Source organism: Narcine bancroftii, chromosome 2 (genome assembly GCF_036971445.1).
Source record: "Narcine bancroftii isolate sNarBan1 chromosome 2, sNarBan1.hap1, whole genome shotgun sequence".
In the NCBI taxonomy this organism is placed as follows: Eukaryota; Metazoa; Chordata; class Chondrichthyes; order Torpediniformes; family Narcinidae; genus Narcine; species Narcine bancroftii.
The window spans coordinates 158,278,924-158,300,591 of record NC_091470.1 but is presented as its reverse complement, the minus strand read 5'-3'; the positions used below and the strand labels follow the sequence as shown (position 1 = coordinate 158,300,591).

Genomic DNA, 21,668 nt, shown 5'->3' with positions numbered 1-21,668 from the left:
CTACCCGGATCATTGACCAAACCTTTAAGGACCCATAGCATCTTTCCCAAAGAGATACAGGAGGAACAGCTTCTTCCCACAGGCAGTGAGGATGCTGAACGAGCAAAGGAACTGCTCACTCCCATCATCCAAGACTCAAAATTTATGTATTTAATTATTTATATAGATGATTTCTCCTCCTGCATCTGCATTGATTGGAAGTGTTGTGTTGCATGGTGTGTCACCAGTGAACGCTGGCTCGTTGGGTTATGCAATGTGATGATGAACTTGACTTGATACATGGACGTTTCCATTCTCCCCCTCCTTTCCAATGTAACATTCACGATCAAAACAGTGGGCACACAGGGCCAACCTGCCTTTCCAGCCGTCGCCAGAGCAACTGCTCTCCGGGTGGGACTTCAAAGGCCGGAATGTGCGCATCCGCCGGGAGCCGGTGAACTGCGAGGGGGGTCAGTCTGGTGGTGGTCGCAGCCTCCCCGTTCATGGCAACTTTGCCAAAGCCACGCACCAACTGTGGGAGGAATTGCTACAGCGGCTCCGAGGGCGGCGGACCTGGGAGAATGAGCAGGCGCTGGGTGGGCGTGCGATCGCTGTGTTCGGGGGGGCTTCCCGCTGATTCCGGGGGGATTATCCCGCGCACCTGCCGCTCCAAGCGGCACCTGCAGGCTCCTGAGCGAATGCTGCCGTGAGGGAGGAGGTCGCGTTTCGCGTGAGTCTGCACACAAGTGCCTTCCGTTCATGCTTCAGTTAAAGGCGCTTGGGTTCAGGTGGCGGGACTGGCTCAGACTAAGGAGAGCCCCTGGGTGGTGCAGGGAGGAGGAGGGGGGGGGGTCTGTTCTTCCCCCTGGGTGGTGCAAGGATTGTGAAGGGAGGTGGGGGGCTTGTGAAGGGAGGAGGAGGAGGAGGAGGAGGGGGGTCCTGAAGGGAGGAGGAGGAAGGGGGGTTGTGAAGGGAGGAGGAGGGGGGGGTTGTGAGGGTGGAGGAGGGGGGGGGGTTGTGAGGGTGGAGGAGGAGGGGGTTGTGAGGGTGGAGGAGGAGGGGGTTGTGAGGGTGGAGGAGGAGGGGGGTTCTGTTCTTCCCCCTGGGTGGTGCAGGGATTGTGAAGGGGGGGGGGTCTGTTCTTCCCCCTGGGTGGTGCAGGGATTGTGAAGGGGGGGGGTCTGTTCTTCCCCCTGGGTGGTGCAGGGATTGTGAAGGGAGGAGGGGGGGCTCTGTTCTTCTCCCCGGGTGGTGCAGGGATTGTGAAGGGGGGGGGTCTGTTCTTCCCCCTGGGTGGTGCAGGGATTGTGAAGGGAGGGGGGGGGGTCTGTTTTTCTCCCTGGGTGGTGCAGGGATTGTGAAGGGGGGCATCTATTCTTCCCCCTGGGTGGTGCAGGGATTGTGAAGGGGGGGTCTGTTCTTCCCCCTGGGTGGTGCAGGGATTGTGAAGGGAGGAGGGGGGATTGTGAAGGGAGGAGGAGGAGGAGGAGGAGGAGGGGGGCTTGTGAAGGGAGGAGGAGGATGGGGGGGGTCGTGAAGGGAGGAGGAGGAGGGGGGGTCGTGAAGGGAGGAGGAGGAGGGGGGGTCGTGAAGGGAGGAGGAGGAGGGGGGGTCGTGAAGGGAGGAGGAGGAGGGGGGGTCGTGAAGGGAGGAGGAGGAGGGGGGGTCGTGAAGGGAGGAGGAGGAGGGGGGGTCGTGAAGGGAGGAGGAGGAGGGGGGGTCGTGAAGGGAGGAGGAGGAGGGGGGGTCGTGAAGGGAGGAGGAGGAGGGGGGGTCGTGAAGGGAGGAGGAGGAGGGGGGGTCGTGAAGGGAGGAGGAGGAGGGGGGGTCGTGAAGGGAGGAGGAGGAGGGGGGGTCGTGAAGGGAGGAGGAGGAGGGGGGTCGTGAAGGGAGGAGGAGGAGGGGGGGTCGTGAAGGGAGGAGGAGGAGGGGGGGTCGTGAAGGGAGGAGGAGGAGGGGGGGTCGTGAAGGGAGGAGGAGGAGGGGGGGTCGTGAAGGGAGGAGGAGGAGGGGGGGTCGTGAAGGGAGGAGGAGGAGGGGGGGTCGTGAAGGGAGGAGGAGGAGGGGGGGTCGTGAAGGGAGGAGGAGGAGGGGGGGTCGTGAAGGGAGGAGGAGGAGGGGGGGTCGTGAAGGGAGGAGGAGGAGGGGGGGTCGTGAAGGGAGGAGGAGGAGGGGGGGTCGTGAAGGGAGGAGGAGGAGGGGGGGTCGTGAAGGGAGGAGGAGGAGGGGGGGCCGTGAAGGGAGGAGGAGGAGGGGGGGCCGTGAAGGGAGGAGGAGGAGGGGGGGCCGTGAAGGGAGGAGGAGGAGGGGGGGCCGTGAAGGGAGGAGGAGGAGGGGGGGCCGTGAAGGGAGGAGGAGGAGGGGGGGCCGTGAAGGGAGGAGGAGGAGGGGGGGCCGTGAAGGGAGGAGGAGGAGGGGGGGCCGTGAAGGGAGGAGGAGGAGGGGGGGCCGTGAAGGGAGGAGGAGGAGGGGGGGGCCGTGAAGGGAGGAGGAGGAGGGGGGGCCGTGAAGGGAGGAGGAGGAGGGGGGGCCGTGAAGGGAGGAGGAGGAAGGGGTGGCCGTGAAGGGAGGAGGAGGAAGGGGGGGCCGTGAAGGGAGGAGGAGGAAGGGGGGGCCGTGAAGGGAGGAGGAGGAAGGGGGGGCCGTGAAGGGAGGAGGAGGAAGGGGGGGCCGTGAAGGGAGGAGGAGGAAGGGGGGCCGTGAAGGGAGGAGGAGGGGGGGTTGTGAGGGAGGAGGAGGAGGGGGGTTCTATTCTTCACCCTGGGTGGTGCAGGGATTGTGAAGGGGGGGTCTGTTCTTTCCCCCTGGGTGGTGCAGGGATTGTGAAGGGAGGGGGAGGGGTCTGTTCTTCCCCCGCTCTGAGTTTTGGTTTACCCTCACTGACTCTACCCTCGAGGGCTAAGATCTGGACATCATCTGGGTTTGCGTGAGACTCTGTGTTTAACGACCCCTGTGTGCTTTGCCCTCTAACAGACTTGGAAGATTTCAGTGGAGAAATGTCTGAATTATTGCCAAAAAGAGAATCCAAGTACATCAAAACACGTAAGTGGACCAGGGCTAATGCTGTAGGAGCACAGAAGCTGCAGATGTGGGAGTCTGGAGCAAGAAGCAAGCCAGCAGATCGAGAAGTATCAGGATGGTGGGCATTTTGGGTTGAAAACATCAGATGCTGCATCTCTGAGCAAACAACAATAAGTTTGGGGGTACACAGTGGGTCAGGTTGGGTAAAGTGCCCCGACCTGAAACTCTGACTGACATTTCTATCCACGGATGTTACCTGATCTGAGTTCCTCTGGCTTTAGGTTGTCTGTAGGACCCTGGGGCCACTCTGGTTACCTTTGTAGTCTTGGCCCAGAAGATGCAGTTTCTCTGCTGAAAGATGGGGGGAGAAGATATCTGCATTTCTTTGCACTGCACAACTGGGTGTAATTTGGAACTAGATTGCAGGGGGGGGGGTGGTAAAAGGTGGGACATTTAAAAGCTTCTTAGAGAGGTGTGTGAATGTCAGAGAAATTGAAGGTTGTGGCTGTGAGGTAGGCAAGGATGGAATTGCTGTTATATAGGTCAGCACAACATTGTGGGCCCAAGGGCCCATACTGTGCTGTTCCTCTCTGATCAAATGTTGGGAACAAGTTGGATAGCAGCTGTGGGAAAAAGCCACAGTCAGCACTTCGTCATAAGTCTGAAACATTATCTCTGTTTCTCTTTGGACAGATGCTGTTTGATCTGCTTGAGTGCTTTTTAAATTTCAGAATTCCAACATCTGGAGTTTTTAAAAAAACTTTCCTGTACAGCTGTGCCCGTTGGAGAACTCTATACCAACACACTGGGTTGTGTGAGCCCCATTATAACCAAGGTTAAAGTTCAGTCTTTCAACTGAACTACTCCCAGACCCAGGGATCTGGCTGTTGTGTCACAAGTGATTTGTGTGAGTTGTAGCGCAGTTTGCACAGAGGGCAAAATGTGCAGGTTGACAGGACAACTGTCCAGCCTGACTGCCTTCAAGAATCCCTCTTAAGTGGTCAGCTTTGGGTGATGTTTACCTCTGCATGAAAACTTCTGTACAAAACTATCACATTGTTGCTTTGTTTGGCTCCTGCAAATATCCTATTATGAAAGATGCTTTGAGGAGAGATTGAGAACTCCCTGAAAGAAGAATGAGAGGGGATCTTACAGAAATCTATACAATTATGAAAGGTAAAGATAAGATAGGTTGGGAATTTGTTCCCATTGGTGCGGGAAGACCAGAAATTGGATTCAGGGGGGTAGATTTAGGATGGGTGGAGGAACTGATTTGGGAGGTGAATCTGGAATTTGCTGCCCATTGAAGCAGTGGAGGCTACCTCAGTAAATATATTTAAGACAAGGTTGGATAGATTTTTATATAGAACAGGAATTAAGGGTTATGAGGAAAAGGCAGGTAGGTGGAGATGAGCCTATTGTGACAGAGTATATAGATATGTTTTGGGGAGATAAATTGGGAAAGGTTTGTTAGAGTAGGTCACATTCAAACACTTTAAAACAGATCTTATTTGAAATAATGGAGCTCTGCTAATGCTAGACCTATCAGTCCCACAGCTTTTGCAAGAGCTTTGGAGAGTGCCCAAGAGACTTCACTAATGAATTGTTGTTGACAAGAAGGCTACAGATGAAAGAGCTTGTCGGAGCCGCAGACAGACTGCAGTGGAACTTGCTGTTCTAGGAGGGTCATGTGGTTTTGCAAGTGGAGAGAGTCAAACAGGCTTTCTCTCAGTCAGAGGGGGAGAGAGAGCGAAACAGATAACTTCTATAGTATTACAGTCAGTAACAACAGCTGGGACTGGAACAGGACAAGCTGGCAAGCTTGTAGAAAACCCCATTTGGAAGATGGGTTGTGAATTCTTAGTTCAGCCTGGTCAAAGTCCTTGTGGTTCATGCAAGAGGAGAGGACTGGCTGTCTAATGTTTCACTTGGAATAAGTGAAACAAAAAGGAACTCTGGTGATCTGAAAGAAAGACGTTATCCTGGAAAACCCTGAGGGGACAAGTTTTGTCAGCAAGACACTGGATTAAAAAGGAATCATTTGTGGATGTCCTGAAACAACAAATCTCTCTCTGAAAACTGACAAGAACCTTCCTGAGCGGTAACCATTTACCTTTCAAACACCAAAGTCTGGTGATCTTTATAAATGTTAAATTCTGTGCATAGTATAAGAATTGCCTGCAACCAGTGAATTTGGAAGAATAAGAAGTGAGATTGGACTGTGAACCAAAGAACTTTTCTGAACTTACTTACATGGGTGCTTAGAATTAGAAGGGGGTTAAGTTGGGTTAGTTAAGTCAATAGTGATAAGTTAAAATGTGATTCTGTTTGCTGCAAGATGTTTCCTCATGCAATAGTTGGAGTGGACCTTGTTTGTGGACAGGTTCAAATCTTTCCCCCCTCTCTGTGTGATTTCCTTAGAGCCATTGTACCAGAATTATTGGTTCCAGTCTACGCACAGGACCCCCGCAAAGCCAACGCAAGATGCTTCTGTGGTGGATGTCACCCTGTCCCTCGCGGGCTTTGTTGTGTCCTCCATACTGAATACCTCCTCTCAGGTTTCTCGCAAAGACTCCAGCTTCATGTTGTGGCGTGACGTCCCAGAGGTGAAGAAAAGTGGCCTGTTGGAGGTCCTCACTACCCAAGAGCACCAGCATCAGGAGGTGTGTACTAATGTAAAACTGGGATGGGGAGGCTTGCTGCTTTTGCCTTGAATTGAAAAAGAGAGGGGGGGGGGGGAAGCATCTGTTAAGAGAAATGAACAGTTTTGCTTGATTGACCTTTGTATGAATATTTAAGAAAGTTTTATTAAAAGTGTGGGCAGTGCAGTGTCTCACAGCACCAGAGACCTGGGTTTAATTCTGACCTTGAGTGTGGACTGTGTGAAGTTTAAACAGTCCAGTACAGGCCCTTCAGCCCTCAGTTTTGTGCCAACCTACATGTTCTTCCCAAATAAAAATGCTAAATCCTTCCTACCTTGTAACCCGTTATTTTTCTTTCATCCATGTGCCTGTCTAAGATTAACTTAAATGCCCTTAATGTTTCAGCCTCCACTACCATTCCTGGGACCTACAACTTTTAAAAAAATAAAAACCTTTTCCCTGATGTCTCTGCTAGACTTTCCTCCCTTCACTTTGTAGAGATGTCCTCTGGTGTTTGCTGTTCCTGCCTTGGGTGGGGGGTGGGGGGTGGGGGGGAGGTGCTAGCTGCCCACCTTATCTATGCCTCTCTGAAGGTTTGCACACCCTTCCATTCACGTGAGTTGGCAATGTTAGCCAATTGCTAAAAATCACCCCAGTAAATCTGAGGGAAGTTTCTGCAATATTTGAGATGAAGAAGATAAATGGGAGGTCATTGGATGACAGGACTTGGGTGGGCTGAAGGGCCTGTTTTCATCCAGTAACCCTCTGACTCTTGGATTGCTAAACAAGTCTCGAGCCGAGTGAAAAGAAGATCAAGTCTATGATGAAGTAAAAAGTTGAGGCATTAAGTGAGGCATAACGTATGGTTAAAAAGGTAATGGCAAAGTGAATAATGAAACAAATTAGGTAAGGTGAGAGGGGAAGTGCAAATGAGAACCATTACCAACACTTGGAAATAAATAGAAGTGGTGATCTCTCACCTATAATTGGAGCTGTTTGTATCTCCACAGTTCAGATCTGATTTCCTTTTAGTAGTTGCTTGCATGCAAGTTGTCTTTTGATGTATTGTTTCCAAAAATAAAATGGTGGTCCACTTAAAATTGTTTGGCATTGAGATCTGTTGACTCAACAAGCCATCATTGTTGCCTTAATACTTTGGAACTTGCCGTCCAGCCGATGAAATGATAACCTTCAAAGTAAACTTCGAGTGGCAAGTATGCCTGTAATCAGGAAAACTTTGTTTACCTGTTTGATCACTCCACTTGCTATCAAACATCAAGGTGGTATCAGTATTGGAGGAGGAGTTGGAGTTTTAGTTTCGGCCAAAACCTACGTCATGTCCCAAATGCTGCAGGATCACTTTTCTGTAAAATAGTGCAGAGAATTAGTTGATACATAATCAATCCTAGTCACTGTTGGAAGTAATTCCCCCAGGCATGATTGATGAGGGGAGTGGCATTGTTTAACTTGTGAAATGATGGCTGAGTTTACATGTAGTGAACATTTTCATCGCTAGTTTCCTTTGCTTCCATGTTTCAGAATAGTGAGAGCTTGAGTGAAAATTTGAACATTGGATCTGCTTGAATTGTACCTTTTTAATTTTAAACTATCCCAAGAAATTTCACAGATATAGGGTTGGGGGGGAGAAGAATGTTGGAAAAAGAATTGTATATAAAGAAAGATGGTCAATGAGCAGAGGTAGTGTTAGGTCTGCTTTGTTCATGAATGAGTGAGACAAACACCAGACTGAGTCGAAATCAGGGTTCTTTGTTCTTTATTACCGGATTGTAACACTTGCGACTAACAATGTTAGTCGGAGAATGCATTCTGCCGTTATCAGCAAAATGGTGATTTTTTTATACCCTTGGATACGTGCTTAGAACATCATCATATCATTACTTGTCCAATGACTAAAACTGTTGCTATCCTTTCCCTGCTAGCTTCCTGCCTCTCAATCCATCAATGTCTCTCTTATCTTGTAAGTACAAGGATGCATTCACATCTTGTTACAGCCCTGCCCAGGGTAACTCCTTACACATTCCCATCTCATGATGTTTTACCTTACAATAGGGAATTTAGACAGTGGAGCCCAGGTGTGGCCATTAATGAGGGTTAAAGAAGAGATGAGTGACAATAGGAGAACGTGGATTGGGAATGGAGGTGGAAACTATTTTGTGACTAGGGGATGGACGAGGCTATTTATAGTCCTATTTAAAAATCCCCTCCTTGGGCAGCATTTTGGGACTGAGAATGAACTGATTCTGCTTCAGGCGTGCAAGTTCTGAAGTGGGTGATGAGACCAAAGTGGGAACTGCAGTCTCTTCGACAGGTGGATGCCTATCTCACACCTTCTCCCACGGGTGGGGCCTCTGCTCCAGGATTCCAATTTAATGTCATCTGATTGTACAACCCGACAAAACAGTGCATCTCCAGACCATAGTGCACACAAATAACATGTATTACATAGCAATCCAAAATAAATGTATGCAAAAATAAGTTACGGGTTTCCAGGATCATGGAACAGTCCCACCGTCTGTGGGAAGAAGCTATTTCCCAGCCTGAAGGTGCCTCTTCCTTGAATATGGTGCCTTAAAAATACCTTAGGTTGGATGGTAAGAATCCTCAATGATTCTCTGAGCCTTCTTTAAGCACTGCTCCCTGTAGATATGTCAATAGGGGGAAGGGAAACCCTAGTTATAATCCATGTCGTTATAGCTTTACAGCTACCATACCATGCTATGATGCAGCCGGGACACTCTATTGTTCTGTAGGATAGTGGCCGGTGGCCTTGCTGGCTTCAACATTCTTAGGAAGTTAGGCACTGCTGTGTCTTCCTGTCAACAATACTATCCTGCACGATCCTCCTACATTCCAAGCAGAAGCGAGCAAAGCTTCCCAGGAGCCAAATAAAATGCAGATTTCACCAATGCAGTCTTGTGCACCTCCTAAACTCCATTTCCTCTCCCCGCCTGGTAATCTCAGAACTAAGCTCAGAATGTCTTATTTGTGGAGCATGCAAAGGATAGACTTTCCAAGGTAGTGGGCTGAGAGTCACTAGATTCTCAGTTCTAGGGTTGTTGGCCCAGGAGAGTTCTTTCATCCTTCCAGTGAAACTGGAGGAAGTATTGGAAATTGGGTGTTGTATTTTACAATAACTCTTAGAAACCTACTGAAGGTAAATGTGTCTCTCCAAAATATGCAGGAATTACTGTTGTCTGGTTGTTCTTGAGTTTGTGTCTGGACTGAATGATTGGTTTTCAAATGCAGATCAAAGACTGTGCTAGCATTTTGAAGTCAGTGGTGAATTTTGTTTGTATTTTCCTTCAGTGAAAAGTGACTATCATGATGTGGGCTGATGTCTACCAAGGTCTTGTTGTAAACCTTGATTGTTGTGTCCAGGTCAGTAGAGGTTGAATGCCAGGCCTGTCTCCACATGCTTCAGTGACTGTGTTGAGGACTGAGTTTGGCCTCTATGAGTGTTGTACCAACAGAAGTTTCATCTGTAAGCTACAGTTTACCTGCTGAGATTTGAGTAGCAGTGGTGATGAAGGTAAACTGAACTGCAGGATGTTTGTGGGATGCAATCTTACTGGCAAGAAAAGATTTGAGATGAGTGGGGCAATTCACAGCCTTGAGTGATTCATCTTTACTAAGAATGGTGCTAATACACAAAAGTGCTGGAGAAACACAGCATCCAATGTTTTGGGCCTGAGCCCATTGTCAAGATGTGAGCAAAAAAAACAGGCAAGTGTCTGTTTAAAAACGTGGAAGAGGATGGATGAAAGGACAGGGGAGAAGTCACAGTGGGAGTGTAGAAGAGAAGGGCTGGGAGATGATGGGGAGGGAATGGAAGGGAGGGGGAGGAGCTGGAGGAGACAGATCACCAGATATGGGAGCAGAAGTAGGCCTATCAGCCCATTGAGTCTATTCTGCTATTCTAACATGAGCTGATCCATCTTCCCACTCAGCCCCCCTCCCTGGCCTTCTCCCTGTAACCCTTGATGCCCTGATTAATCAAATGCCCTGATTAATCAAATACCTGTCAATCCCTGCCTTGTGGGTAACGGAGTTAAGGGTTATGGGGATAAGGCTGGAAAGGGGTACTGATGGTAATGATCAGCCATGATCTAAAATGGTGGTGCTGGCCCGACGGGCCAAATGGCCTACTCCAGCTCCTATTGTCTATTGTCTATTGTCTATCAAATACACCCAACAATCTCGCTTCCACAGCTGCCTGTGGCAACAAGTTCTACAGACTTGTGACCCTCTGGCTGAATAAAAATTTCTACCTCGGTTTTAAATTGACTCCCTTTTATCCTGAAGTTGTGCCGTCCTGTCCTAGACTTGCCCTACCACGGGAAGCAATCTTGCCACTTCTACTCTGTGTGAGATGGGGAAAGAAGGAAACTGGGTAGAGGTTTAACAGAAACTGAAGTTGATCTTAATGCCATCTGGAAGAGTGCCCAGAGAGAAACCCTTTGTTGATATAAACCTAACCTGGTAGGAGCAGCAATGAAGATCCTGAAGGATGTGATGTGAGGTTATGGTCTTCAGACGAGTCTTGACGAAGTTTTTTTTAAATAAATTTTTTATTTTTCACACTATAAACCACATTGATCAAGATACATACATTTTTCTTTTCAAATATATAGTGTCATTTTCTCCCCCCCCCCTGCTTCCCATCCCACCCTCCCTACCTCCCCTCCCATTCATTTAAAGTACAGAATCTAAGATGCATTAAACTCGTCAAACAATGTTGTCACTCAATAAAATTAAACAAGAAATTCCACTGAGTCAATTCTTTTCATTTCCTTCTCCTTCTGTCATTTTAGGTGGTAGATGTCCCCGGTAGGTTTTCTCTATTGTGTTTCATGTATGGCTCCCATATTTGTTCAAATATTGTAATATTATTTCTTCAATTGTATGTTGTTTTTTCTAATGGAATTCATTTATTCATTTCTATATACCATTGTTGTATTCTCAAGTTATCTTCTAATTTCCAGGCTGACATAATACATTTTTTTGCTACAGCTAGGGCTATCCTAACAAATCTTTTTTGTGCACCATCCAAATCAAGTCCAAATTCTTTGTTTTTTTATGTTACTTAGGAGGAAGATCTCTGGGTTTTTTTGGTTTATTGCTTTCTGTGATTTTATTTAATATCTGGTTTAGATCTTCCCAAAATTTTTTCACTTTCTCACACGTCCAGATTGCATGAATTGTTGTTCCCATTTCCTTTTTACAACGAAAACATCTGTCAGATACTGTTGGGTCCCATTTATTTAACTTTTGAGGTGCAATGTATAGCCTGTGTATCCAGTTATATTGTATCATACGTAACCTCGTGTTTATTGTATTTCTCATAGTTCCAGAGCATAACTTCTCCCATGTTTCCTTCTTTATCTTTATGTTTAAATCTTGTTCCCATTTTTGTTTAGTTTTACCATTTGTTTCCTCATTCTCCTTTTCTTGCAGTTTAATTTTTTGATTATCATTGTGTCTGTAATCACATATTCAAAATTACTTCCCTCTGGTAACCTCAGACTGCTTCCCAATTTGTCCTTCAAGTAGGATTTCAGTTGGTAGTATGCCAACACTGTATCTTGAGTTATATTATATTTATCCTTCATTTGTTCAAAGGATAGTAATTTATTTCCCAAAAAGCAATTTTCTATTCTTTTGATCCCTTTTTTCTCCCATTCGCTAAAGGAAAGGTTATCTATTGTAAAAGGGATTAGCTGATTTTGCGTCAGTATTAGTTTTGGTAATTGGTAATTTGTTTTATTCCTTTCTACATGAATCTTCTTCCAAATATTGAGCAGAATATGTAATACTGGAGAATTCCTACGTTGTACCAATTTTTCATCCCATTTATATAATATATGTTCAGGTATCTTCTCCCCTATTTTATCTAGTTCTAATCTAGTCCAATCTGGCTTTTCCCTTGTTTGATTAAAAATCTGATAGATATCTTAATTGTGCGGCTCTATAATAATTTTTAAAGTTTGGCAGTTGTAAGCCTCCTTGTTTATACCATTCTGTTAATTTATCTAGTGCTCTTCTCGGTTTCCCCCCTTTCCATAAAAATTTCCTTATTATTTTCTTTAACTCCTTGAAGAATTTCTCCATCAAATGTATTGGCAATGCCTGAAATAGGTATTGTATCCTTGGGAAAATGTTCATTTTAATACAGTTTATCCTATCCTTCCTATTAGTGTTAGTGGTAAGTCTTTCCAATGCTCTAAGTCATCCTGCAATTTTTTCATTAGTGGATAATTGAGTTTATATAGATGGCCGAGGTTTTTATTTATTTGTATACCTAGGTATCATATTGCTTGCATTTGCCATCTGAATGGTGATTCTTTCTTTTTCTTTGGCTTGGCTTCGCGGACGAAGATTTATGGAGGGGGTAAAAGTCCACGTCAGCTGTAGGCTCGTTTGTGGCTGACAAGTCCGATGCGGGACAGGCAGACACGGTTGCAGCGGCTGCAGGGGAAAATTGGTTGGTTGGGGTTGGGTGTTGGGTTTTTCCTCCTTTGCCTTTTGTCAGTGAGGTGGGCTCTGCGGTCTTCTTCAAAGGAGGTTGCTGCCCGCCAAACTGTGATTCTTTCTTAAATTTTGAGAAATCCGCATTATTCATTGGCATTGCTTCACTTTTATTTGCGTTAATCTTGTAACCCGACTCTTCTCCATATTCCTTCAATTTCTTATGTAATTCTTTTATTGATATTTCTGGTTCTGTTAAGTATACTATAACGTCATCTGCAAATAAACTGATTTTATATTCCTTGTCTTTTATTTTTATCCCTTTTATTTTATTTTCTGTTCTTATCAATTCTGCTAGTGGTTCTATAGCTAACGCGAACAATAAGGGTGATAGTGGGCATCCCTGCCTTGTTGATCTGCTTAAGTTAAATTGCTTTGATATATATCCATTTACTGTCACTTTCGCCAATGGCCCCTTATATAATGCTTTAATCCAATTAATATACTTCTCTGGTAAACTGAATTTTTATAGTACTTTGAATAAAATAATTCCATTCTACTCTGTCAAAGGCCTTCTCTGCATCTAAAGCAACTGCTACTGTTGGAGCTTTATTCCCTTCTACTGCATGAATTAAGTTAATAAATTTACAAATATTGTCTGTTGTTTGTCTTTTTTTAATAAATCCAGTTTGGTCTAGATTTACTATTTTTGGTACATAGTCGGCTAATCTGTTTGCTAATAGTTTAGCTATTATCTTATAATCTGTGTTAAGTAAAGATATTGATCTATATGACTCTGGTGCGAGTGGATCTTTCCCTGTCTTTGGTATTACTGTAATTATTGCTGTTTTGCATGAATCTGGTAAGCTTTGTGTTTTATCAATCTGGTTGATTACTTCCAGGAGGGGAGGAATTAATAAATCTTTAAATGTTTTATAGAATTCTATTAGAAATCCATCCTCTCCTGGTGTTTTATTATTTGGTAGTTTTTTTATTATCTCTTGTATTTCTACTATTTCAAATGGTTCTGTTAATTTATTTTGTTCCTCTATTTGTAATTTTGGTAGTTCAATTTTAGTTAAAAATTCATCTATTTTGTCTTCTTTCCCTTCGTTTTCAGTTTGGTATAATTGTTCGTAGAATTCTCTGAAGTTTTCATTAATCTCCGTTGGATTATATGTAATTTGTTTGTCTTTTTTCCTTGATGCCAATACCATTCTCTTAGTTTGTTCTGTCTTAAGCTGCCATGCTAGAATTTTGTGTGTTTTTTCTCCTAGTTCATAATATTTCTGTTTTGTCTTCATTATGTTCTTCTCCACCTTGTATGTTCGTAGTGTTTCATATTTTATTTTTTTAATCTGCCAATTCTCTTCTTTTAGTTGTATCTTCCTTCATTGCTAATTCTTTTTCTATATTTGCTATTTCCCTTTCCAACTGCTCTGTTTCCTGATTGTAGTCCTTCTTCATCTTGGTTACATAACTTATTATTTGCCCTCTGATGAACGCTTTCATTGCGTCCCATAGTATAAACTTATCTTTCACTGATTCCGTATTTATTTCAAAGTACATTTTAATTTGTCTTTCAATGAATTCTCTAAAATCCTGCCTTTTAAGTAGCATGGAGTTTAATCTCCATCTATACATTCTTGGAGGGATGTCCTCTAACTCTATTGTCAATATCAGGGGTGAATGGTCCGATAATATTCTAGCTTTATATTCTGTTTTTCTTACTCTGTCTTGCATACGAGCGGATAACAGGAATAGGTCTATTCTTGAGTATGTTTTATGTCTACCCGAATAATATGAATATTCCTTTTCCTTTGGTTGTTGTTTCCTCCATATATCCAAAAGTTGCATTTCTTGCATCGATTTAATTATAAATTTAGTTACTTTGTTCTTTCTGTTAATTTTTTTCCCAGTTTTATCCATGTTTGAATCCAAATTAAGGTTGAAATCCCCTCCTATTAGTATGTTCCCTTGCGTGTCTGCTATCTTCAAAAAAATATCTTGCATAAATTTTTGATCTTCTTCGTTAGGTGAATATACATTGAGTAAATTCCAAAACTCCGAATATATCTGACATTTTATCATTACGCATCTCCCTGCTGGATCTATTATTTCCTCTTCTATTTTAATTGGTACATTTTTACTGATTAATATAGCTACTCCTCTTTTGAATTATATGACGCTGCTGTTACATGTCCTATCCAATCTCTCTTTAATTTCTTGTGCTCCATTTCAGTTAAATGTGTTTCTTGCACGAATGCTATATCAATTTTTTCTTTTTTCAGTAAATTTAGCAGTTTATTCCTTTTGATCTGGTTATGTATTCTGTTAATATTTAAAGTCATGTAGTTCAACGTAGCCATTTCATACTTCGTTTATCTTTCCTTTCCGTTTCCTCATCATCACCTTTCCTTCTTATCCATTTCTGCTTTCTTGTTTTGAACACTTTATAAGACAACATTTCTAAAACATCAAACATTTCCCTTATTCTCCTATCTAAAATTTCTTTAACCCCACTATCCCCTCCCCTTCCTGAGTTGCCCTTTATCCCTTGTCGGGCAACCACATCTCCCCTCTCCATTTGGATTTGCGAATTCACTTGCAAGCGTCAACTGATTTCGCAGTGACCGTAACTCCTCCCCACCCAGCCCCCCCAGAAAAGATTTCAATTTTCATATGTAACAAAGGTCACTCTCTTAATTCCCTTCTTATTCCCTTTCCTTCCCTTAATTTTTATCTATACTCTATATATTTTCCTTTAAATACGGATACACTCATATACACACATATATACATACACACCTATATATACACCCATATACACACATACATATAGTTCGTGGTCATTTTTACTCTCGTTACATGTCTTCATCTCTCTGCCTGTTTTGTAGTTGTTCTGCAAATTTTCGTGCTTCCTCTGGATCCAAGAATAGTCTGTTTTGCTGCCCTGGAATAACTATTTTAAGTACCGCTGGGTACTTTAGCATAAATTTATATCCTTTTTTCCATAGGATCGTTTTTGCTGTATTAAACTCCTTTCTCTTCTTCAGGAGTTTAAAACTTATGTCTAGATAGAAAAAAAATTTTTGACCTTTGTATTCCAGTGGCTTTTTGTCTTCTCTTATTTTCTTCATTGCTTTCTCCAAAATATTTTCTTTTGTTGTATATCTTAAGAATTTTACTAAAATGGATCTTGGTTTTTGTTGTGGCTGTGGTTTCGGGGCTAATGTTCTATGTGCCCTTTCTATTTCCATTTCTTCCTGTAATTCTGGTCTTCCTAGGACCCTGGGGATCCAATCTTTTATAAATTCTCTCATATTCTTGCCTTCTTCATCTTCCTTAAGGCCCACTATCTTTATATTATTTCTTCTATTATAATTTTCCATTATATCTATCTTCTGAGCTAACAGCTCTTGTGTCTCTTTAACTTTTTTATTAGATTTTTCTAATTTCTTTTTTAAGTCCTCTACTTCCATTTCTACGGCTGTTTCTAGTTCTTCCACCTTGTCCACTCTTTTTCCTATATCTGACATGACCATCTCTAATCTATTCATTTTTTCTTCTGCACTTTTAATTCTTCTTTTTATTTCACTAAATTCTTGTAATTGCCATTCTTTCACTGATTCCATATATTCTTTAAAAAAAAAATTCATTGTCTTGCTTTTCCCTTCTTCCATTTCTCTATGTTCTTCTTCTTCTTCTTCCTCTGGGTTGGTCATCTGTTGTTTCCTTGTTTTCTTTTTACTCTCTTCTTGTTCTTTTTATTTTCTATGTTCTCTTCCTGTTGTTGTGTTGCAGCTGTCATCCTCAGCTGTGGAGATCGACTCCTCAGCTGGTCCCCCCTCCCGTCAGTGTTTTTTTTTTCATGCGCGGTTGCGCACTTTTACTTGGCTCCACGAGCCATTTTTGTAGTCCCGAGCTCAGGACTTCAACTGACCTTAGGGAGCAGGCTTCTCTCTCCGCGGCGGGCCTCCTCAGACAGGTAAGGCCTTCACCTTCTTCCAACGTTCTTTCTTCTTCTCTTCCTGTTGCTTTCAACTTTTCTTTCTTCGCTGCCATTTTCTTCCCACCTTTACTTTCACTTTGTTTTAATTTTTATGTTTGTGCCTTTGTGTTTTGTGTATTTTTTAAAAACTTTTCCGGAGAGGGCTGGAGTTCCCTGACCGGCCACTACTCCATCACGTGACTCCTCCCGAGTCTTGACGAAGTTGGTGTCATGTTGATTAGTCGTTGTTGCACTGATTTGTTGTTTTTTGTATCTGATTTACTAGATGATATTAAATCGGAGTTATCATGACTTGAATAAGTTCCAAATTATGAAAGGAGATGTTTTTGCTATGGGGAAAGGTGCTCAGTGGGAGGTGTGATCTGTTCCAGATCCTCCCCATTCAGATTTATTGTCAGAGAAAATGCATGATATCACATACAACCCTGAGATTCTTTTTCTTATGGGCAAGGTAGAATTGCCACTTAGTGGCAGTGCAAAGAAACCTATACTCAACGTGCGCATGTAAACGAATTATGCAATACAGAGAGAGAGGAAAAAATCAATAAAGTGCAAAAGTAAGAGGCTTTAAATGAGTCTCTGATTTAGTTTGTTGTTGAAGTGTCTGATGGTGGAGGGGGAGCAGAAGAAGATTCCGGAACCTGATGGTGCAGATCTGGTGGCATCCATACCTCTTTCCTGATGGTAGCAGTGAGAACAGTGTGTGTGCTGGGTGGTGTGGGTCCTTAATGATCGCTGCTGCCCTCCGACAGCATTGTTTCCTGTAGATGCTCTCAACGGTGGGGAGGGTTTTACCCGTGATATCCTGGGCTGTGTCCGTAACCTTTAGCAGGGCTTTCCACTTGGGTGTCTTCATCACTGACTGTGATGCAGCTGGTCAGCGCACTTTCCACCACACATCTGTAGAAATTTGCTAGGGTTTCCTATGTCATAGTAAACCTCTGCAAACTCTTGAGGAAGTAGAAGTGCTTTCTTCATGATGCCATTGGTGTGTTGGATCCAGGAAAGATCCTCTGAGATAATGACTCCTAAGAACTTAAATCTGCTCACCTCCTGCAGCCTAACATTGGGAAATAAATAGATTCTGGTTTGTGCTTCTGTTCAGCTTGGTTTAGAACTAGAGCTACCAACTTCACTAAATGTCATCACTTTCTTCTCTCCAGGCAATGTTTGAAGTGATTACATCAGAGGCTTCTTATCTACGCAGTTTGACAGTGGCTGTCAATCATTTCAGTAAGTCTCCAGAACTGTTGGACACATTGACTCCCACAGAGCGACACACGCTGTTCTCCAACATTTTGGAAGTGAAAGAAGCAAGTGAAAGGTGGGTGTAAGCTCATTAAATCCACAAACCTGCCTCCAGAAGATGAACGCTTGTTTTTATTTTGCCAAGGAATGATGCAGCATTTAAATGCTAAACACCCACTCTAGAGCTTGGTGCAGCACCATGTAATGCAGACTATCAGGTCGCTATTTAACAGCACTGTAGAGGCAGAAGCTATCAATATGATTGAAATCTGTGGATCAATGCACTTCATTTCCCCATCCCATTCTCTTGCTGATGTGTCTATCCATTAATACAAGGCCCCTTCAAGCAAGGAAAATGCCTGACTGTAAAGGGGGAGGTTCTCTGCCCTTGCGCCTAGAGACGTTCCTTTCTGAATGCACCGTGGCCAGCTCCGAGCACCAAATCCAACTCTTCCTGGGGAAGAATAATCGGCGGAGCGCTGCACTCCGCTGTCTGACCTGAATATACAGCTGCTGCAAGTGGCTGGTTAGGGGCAGGCTGATGATGCTGTCAGCACGTGACCCATCTCCCCTCAAGTCCGGGGTGGCGGGCGGGAGCCATCGGGGGACGGCCGGGGTGGGCTGTGACAGCCTCACCTGGCCTTTGCAGCTCTAAATGTGGCAGAGCATTGGCCGTCTTCTCGACCCATAATCCCTCACGCAGCTGGAACCATTCTGGGGAAACAGTGGTTCCAGCTGTGTGGGGGATTACAGGTCGGGAAGTCGGCCATTACTCTGCCACGTATTTATGATGGGTGGCACCATGGCACCAGTTGCCCTGCCTCCATCGGATCCGGAGGGTGCTACAAGGCACCGCTCCATATAAATGCAAAGCAGAAACAGCCTTTTAGGACTGCTCCATGAGAGGTACGTTTTAAGTTTTCCCTCCGCGCTTGTAACTGGCCTCCAGGCAGAGGCCTGGCATGAAAGGCCCTATAGTCTTCTCTGGATTTCGTTTAAATTTCTCTCCGTCCACTTCTTTTCCCTGTCTCCTTTCACACCTGATGTAATCAATTCTCACCTCTTCCCTTATCATAGCCAATCAACACCTTTTGTTGGTCTAGACTCCTCCCCCCAGCCAGTATTCTGAAATTTCCTGCTTTTTGCTTTTTGGCATTTTGGTGTGTTTTCACTCTAAGCTCTCAACCAACAGCTTGCAACTGAGGGATGGAATGAGGGGAACTTTCTTTATCCAGAACATACAACTGAGTTGTCAATCTTCAGAAAAATTTTTTTTTTGTAGTGTCAACTCAGCGCTGTGAGTAAATCAGACCAAGGGAAATGGTCAGAAATGGCTCTGATGCTGAGTGGTCTGCTAACGTATTATTGGCCACAAACACAAGGTGCCAAAAAAATTTTTGGATCTGGAATATTTAGCGTTGAGAGAGGAGATTAGAGACAAAAGGGAGGGTGACTGTCCAGCCAATTTATATTGGTTGTAAGGAAGTTAATTACTGGCTGTGGTGACTGGGAAGTTGTTGGTTTCTGTTGTAAGGGCAGTTGCCTGGAATACGCCCTTGATGCTGGATGCTGCTTTTTTGTTGCCTGCAGGTTAACACTTGTGGCTTTTGACAGGTTTCTGCTGGATTTGGAGGAACGGTTGGAGGAGAACATCTTTTTCAGAGACATCAGTGACATTGTTCTGCGACACTGCATCGATTTTCGCAGGGTTTACGTCCCATACGTCACCAATCAGATGTACCAGGAGAAGATGCTGCAGCAGCTGGCGTAAGTGAGGCTCACTTGCAGCACTGAGTGTTGCAGAGCACAGAAACAGGCCATTCGGCCCAATTCGTCCATGTTGGCATTCTGGGCTAGTCCCATTTACCTGCATTTGATCCATATCCAAACAAGCCCGCCCTTTCCTCAAATTTGTCCAAAATTGTAAAGCATCCTTCTACATCTTAATTTGATTTAACAACATCAAAAAGCAACAGTCCAATCTGAAGCTTCATTGCTGAACCAGGGATCAGAAGAGGGTTAAATTCCTGTTTCAAAATACCTGCAGCTACTTTGCTGTTGTGCATTCATTCTAGAAATTTGTTTGCAAAAGTAAAATAAACCAAAACTGGAAACTGCAGCTAGCACAAAGTGAACCAATTTTGCAGATGTTTATGTCCATCTTACTCCATGTTGCTAACAGCGGGCAAAATTTGTGCTACTTTGAGTGTCCAACATTGTTGCAATGCATAAAGTTCATAGTTGGTGAATTATTTTTATCACGTTGCTCTGGCAAATGGTCACTCTCCCTCTGGATGACCAACCTCTGCTCGTGAAAAGATTCCGGGCAATGTACCTAAAAGAGCCTCCTGTATAATTCAGTCTGCACCTTCCACTCTGCACTCATGGGGTGGGGGGGGGTCTTGACCTAATGCTGGTCTTTATAGGTGTCCAAACACTTCCCAGTGGAGTTGTCATTGGAGGTTTGAAGGCTTAGTTTTATTCACCAAGCCATGCCTTTAACTCCAAGGAAGTGCATCTGTGAGGCCAGGTGTTTAAAAGGCAGCCGTCACTGCACGTGCGTAAAGTTGTAACTAATGCTGCCTGCATGGGTGCTGCCCTCATTCTTTGTGCCTTGGGATCAAGCCTGGCTGCAGTATAGAAAGCCATTGATACTCCCTGGTCAACAAGACCAAGGTTTATCTTCTGCTGTCAAGCCCATTTGGGAGACTATTTATATCATATTAGTGCAGATATCGCCAAATCTCATGGGAAGGGAGGGTTTTTGCATTTGTGGCCAACAGAACTCCTATTCCCAACGTGGGAGGAGACCATATTCTCAAATAAAGGTACATGGTGTTAGAGCGATGAAGCACCTTGGTCACAGTCGATTCCAGGAATGCTGCTAGGATTTGGATGCAAATTGATAAGAGAGTAAGGTCGTGAACCTGGGTAATGAATAGAAGATAAAAATGACCTCACAGGGGTGTGGGGGGGTGGAAATGAGTTGCAACAAACATGCTGTGTTCGGACTGCATCTATGTGGCGTCTAGATTATGTCCTTGTGCTACCTTTGGCAGGCTGAACGATGAATTTATGCAGGTCCTGAAGAAACTGGAAGTGAAACCCTTGTGCCAGCGGCAGCCCCTGAAGTCTTTCCTCATCCTGCCGTTCCAACGGATCACACGGATGAAAATCCTGCTGCTGGTAATGGACCCATTAGCTTCACTGTCTCCTTATGCATTTGGTCCATCTTCCCTCCTTGCCTCCAACAACATTTAAATCTGGGGAGGCCCACAAATCTGTGCCGCCCAACTTGCACACCCCATACGTTTTTTGAGGGGGGGGGAGAAACCAAGCACCTAAAGGGATCCCATAAGGACAAGGGGAGATCGTACAAACTCCTTACAGACAGTGCCAGTTGGAACCCCAGTCACAGGTGCTGCAACAGCATTATGCCAACTGTGGACGTTGAAGTGCCAGTTGATGAAGTAGACAAAGACAATGTGGTCAAACAATAATCATGGGTTTTATTAGCAGAAACTCATGGTACAATAATGAAAGACAATAAGTGCATACACAGTTATATCCAAGGGGAGTGTCCTTAACAGTAGAGATAATGGACAGCCAATGTTAGTACAGCAAGGCTCTGCAGAGGGGAGACGGACAGCTTGGCAGACATTCACCACAGACGTGAAGGCAATTTTTAGCGTGCCTGCTTTCTGGAGCTTGTGGTGGGACAGTGACAATGTGGGACGAGCTAATGCCTCTTAGCTCCAACCATCCCCGTTTGACTCTAGCCTCGGTCCGTGTGCAATCTGTATATTTCTCCCTGGCACACATGTGTTTCCTCTGGATGCATAAGGGGCGAATCTGCCCGCTTTGCAGCAGGCTAAAAGAGAATTTCATATAATATGACACTGTTTTATTACTATGACACCAATCTGAATCTTGAGATGTGCAGGTTGTTGTGTTAATTGGCCACTGCATCTCGACGGTTGGTGAGAGAATGTGTCGGGGTGGAAGGGGAAGGATTGGCTGGCATGTGAGAGAAGATGGTTTCTAGGGAAAGAGGGGGCATTGATGGGTGCTACCATGGACTTTATGGGCTGGGTGTCCCACTGTGCCAGCTGCTCACGGGAAAGGCAGATCATGGGGGCATCAGATCCACTGGCAACCAGTGCATGGAGCAGAATTTCAGCAGGTTGCACTTTTGCTGAACACTTTGCACAACCCGGATGCCTCACTGTGGCTGCACAATTATGTATCAATGTGCAGGGAACTTGATCACAATTGTAATG

At 44.5% G+C, this 21,668-nt stretch overlaps 1 protein-coding gene across 3 annotated transcripts in view; it reads left to right on the top strand.

Moving 5' to 3' along the window:
• Positions 1-345: 345 nt before the first annotated feature.
• The window catches only part of LOC138752493 (rho guanine nucleotide exchange factor 19), a 34,857-nt gene continuing 13,534 nt past the window's right edge, over positions 346-21,668 (top strand). For all 3 annotated transcript variants that reach the window (XM_069915310.1, XM_069915311.1, XM_069915309.1), the window contains exons 1-6: positions 346-709; positions 2,953-3,021; positions 5,422-5,663; positions 17,304-17,464; positions 19,003-19,155; positions 20,448-20,574. In XM_069915310.1, coding sequence (XP_069771411.1) covers positions 2,976-3,021; positions 5,422-5,663; positions 17,304-17,464; positions 19,003-19,155; positions 20,448-20,574 — 729 coding nt within the window. In that variant the 5' untranslated portion in view covers positions 346-709; positions 2,953-2,975. The remainder of the gene's footprint in view (positions 710-2,952; positions 3,022-5,421; positions 5,664-17,303; positions 17,465-19,002; positions 19,156-20,447; positions 20,575-21,668) is intronic.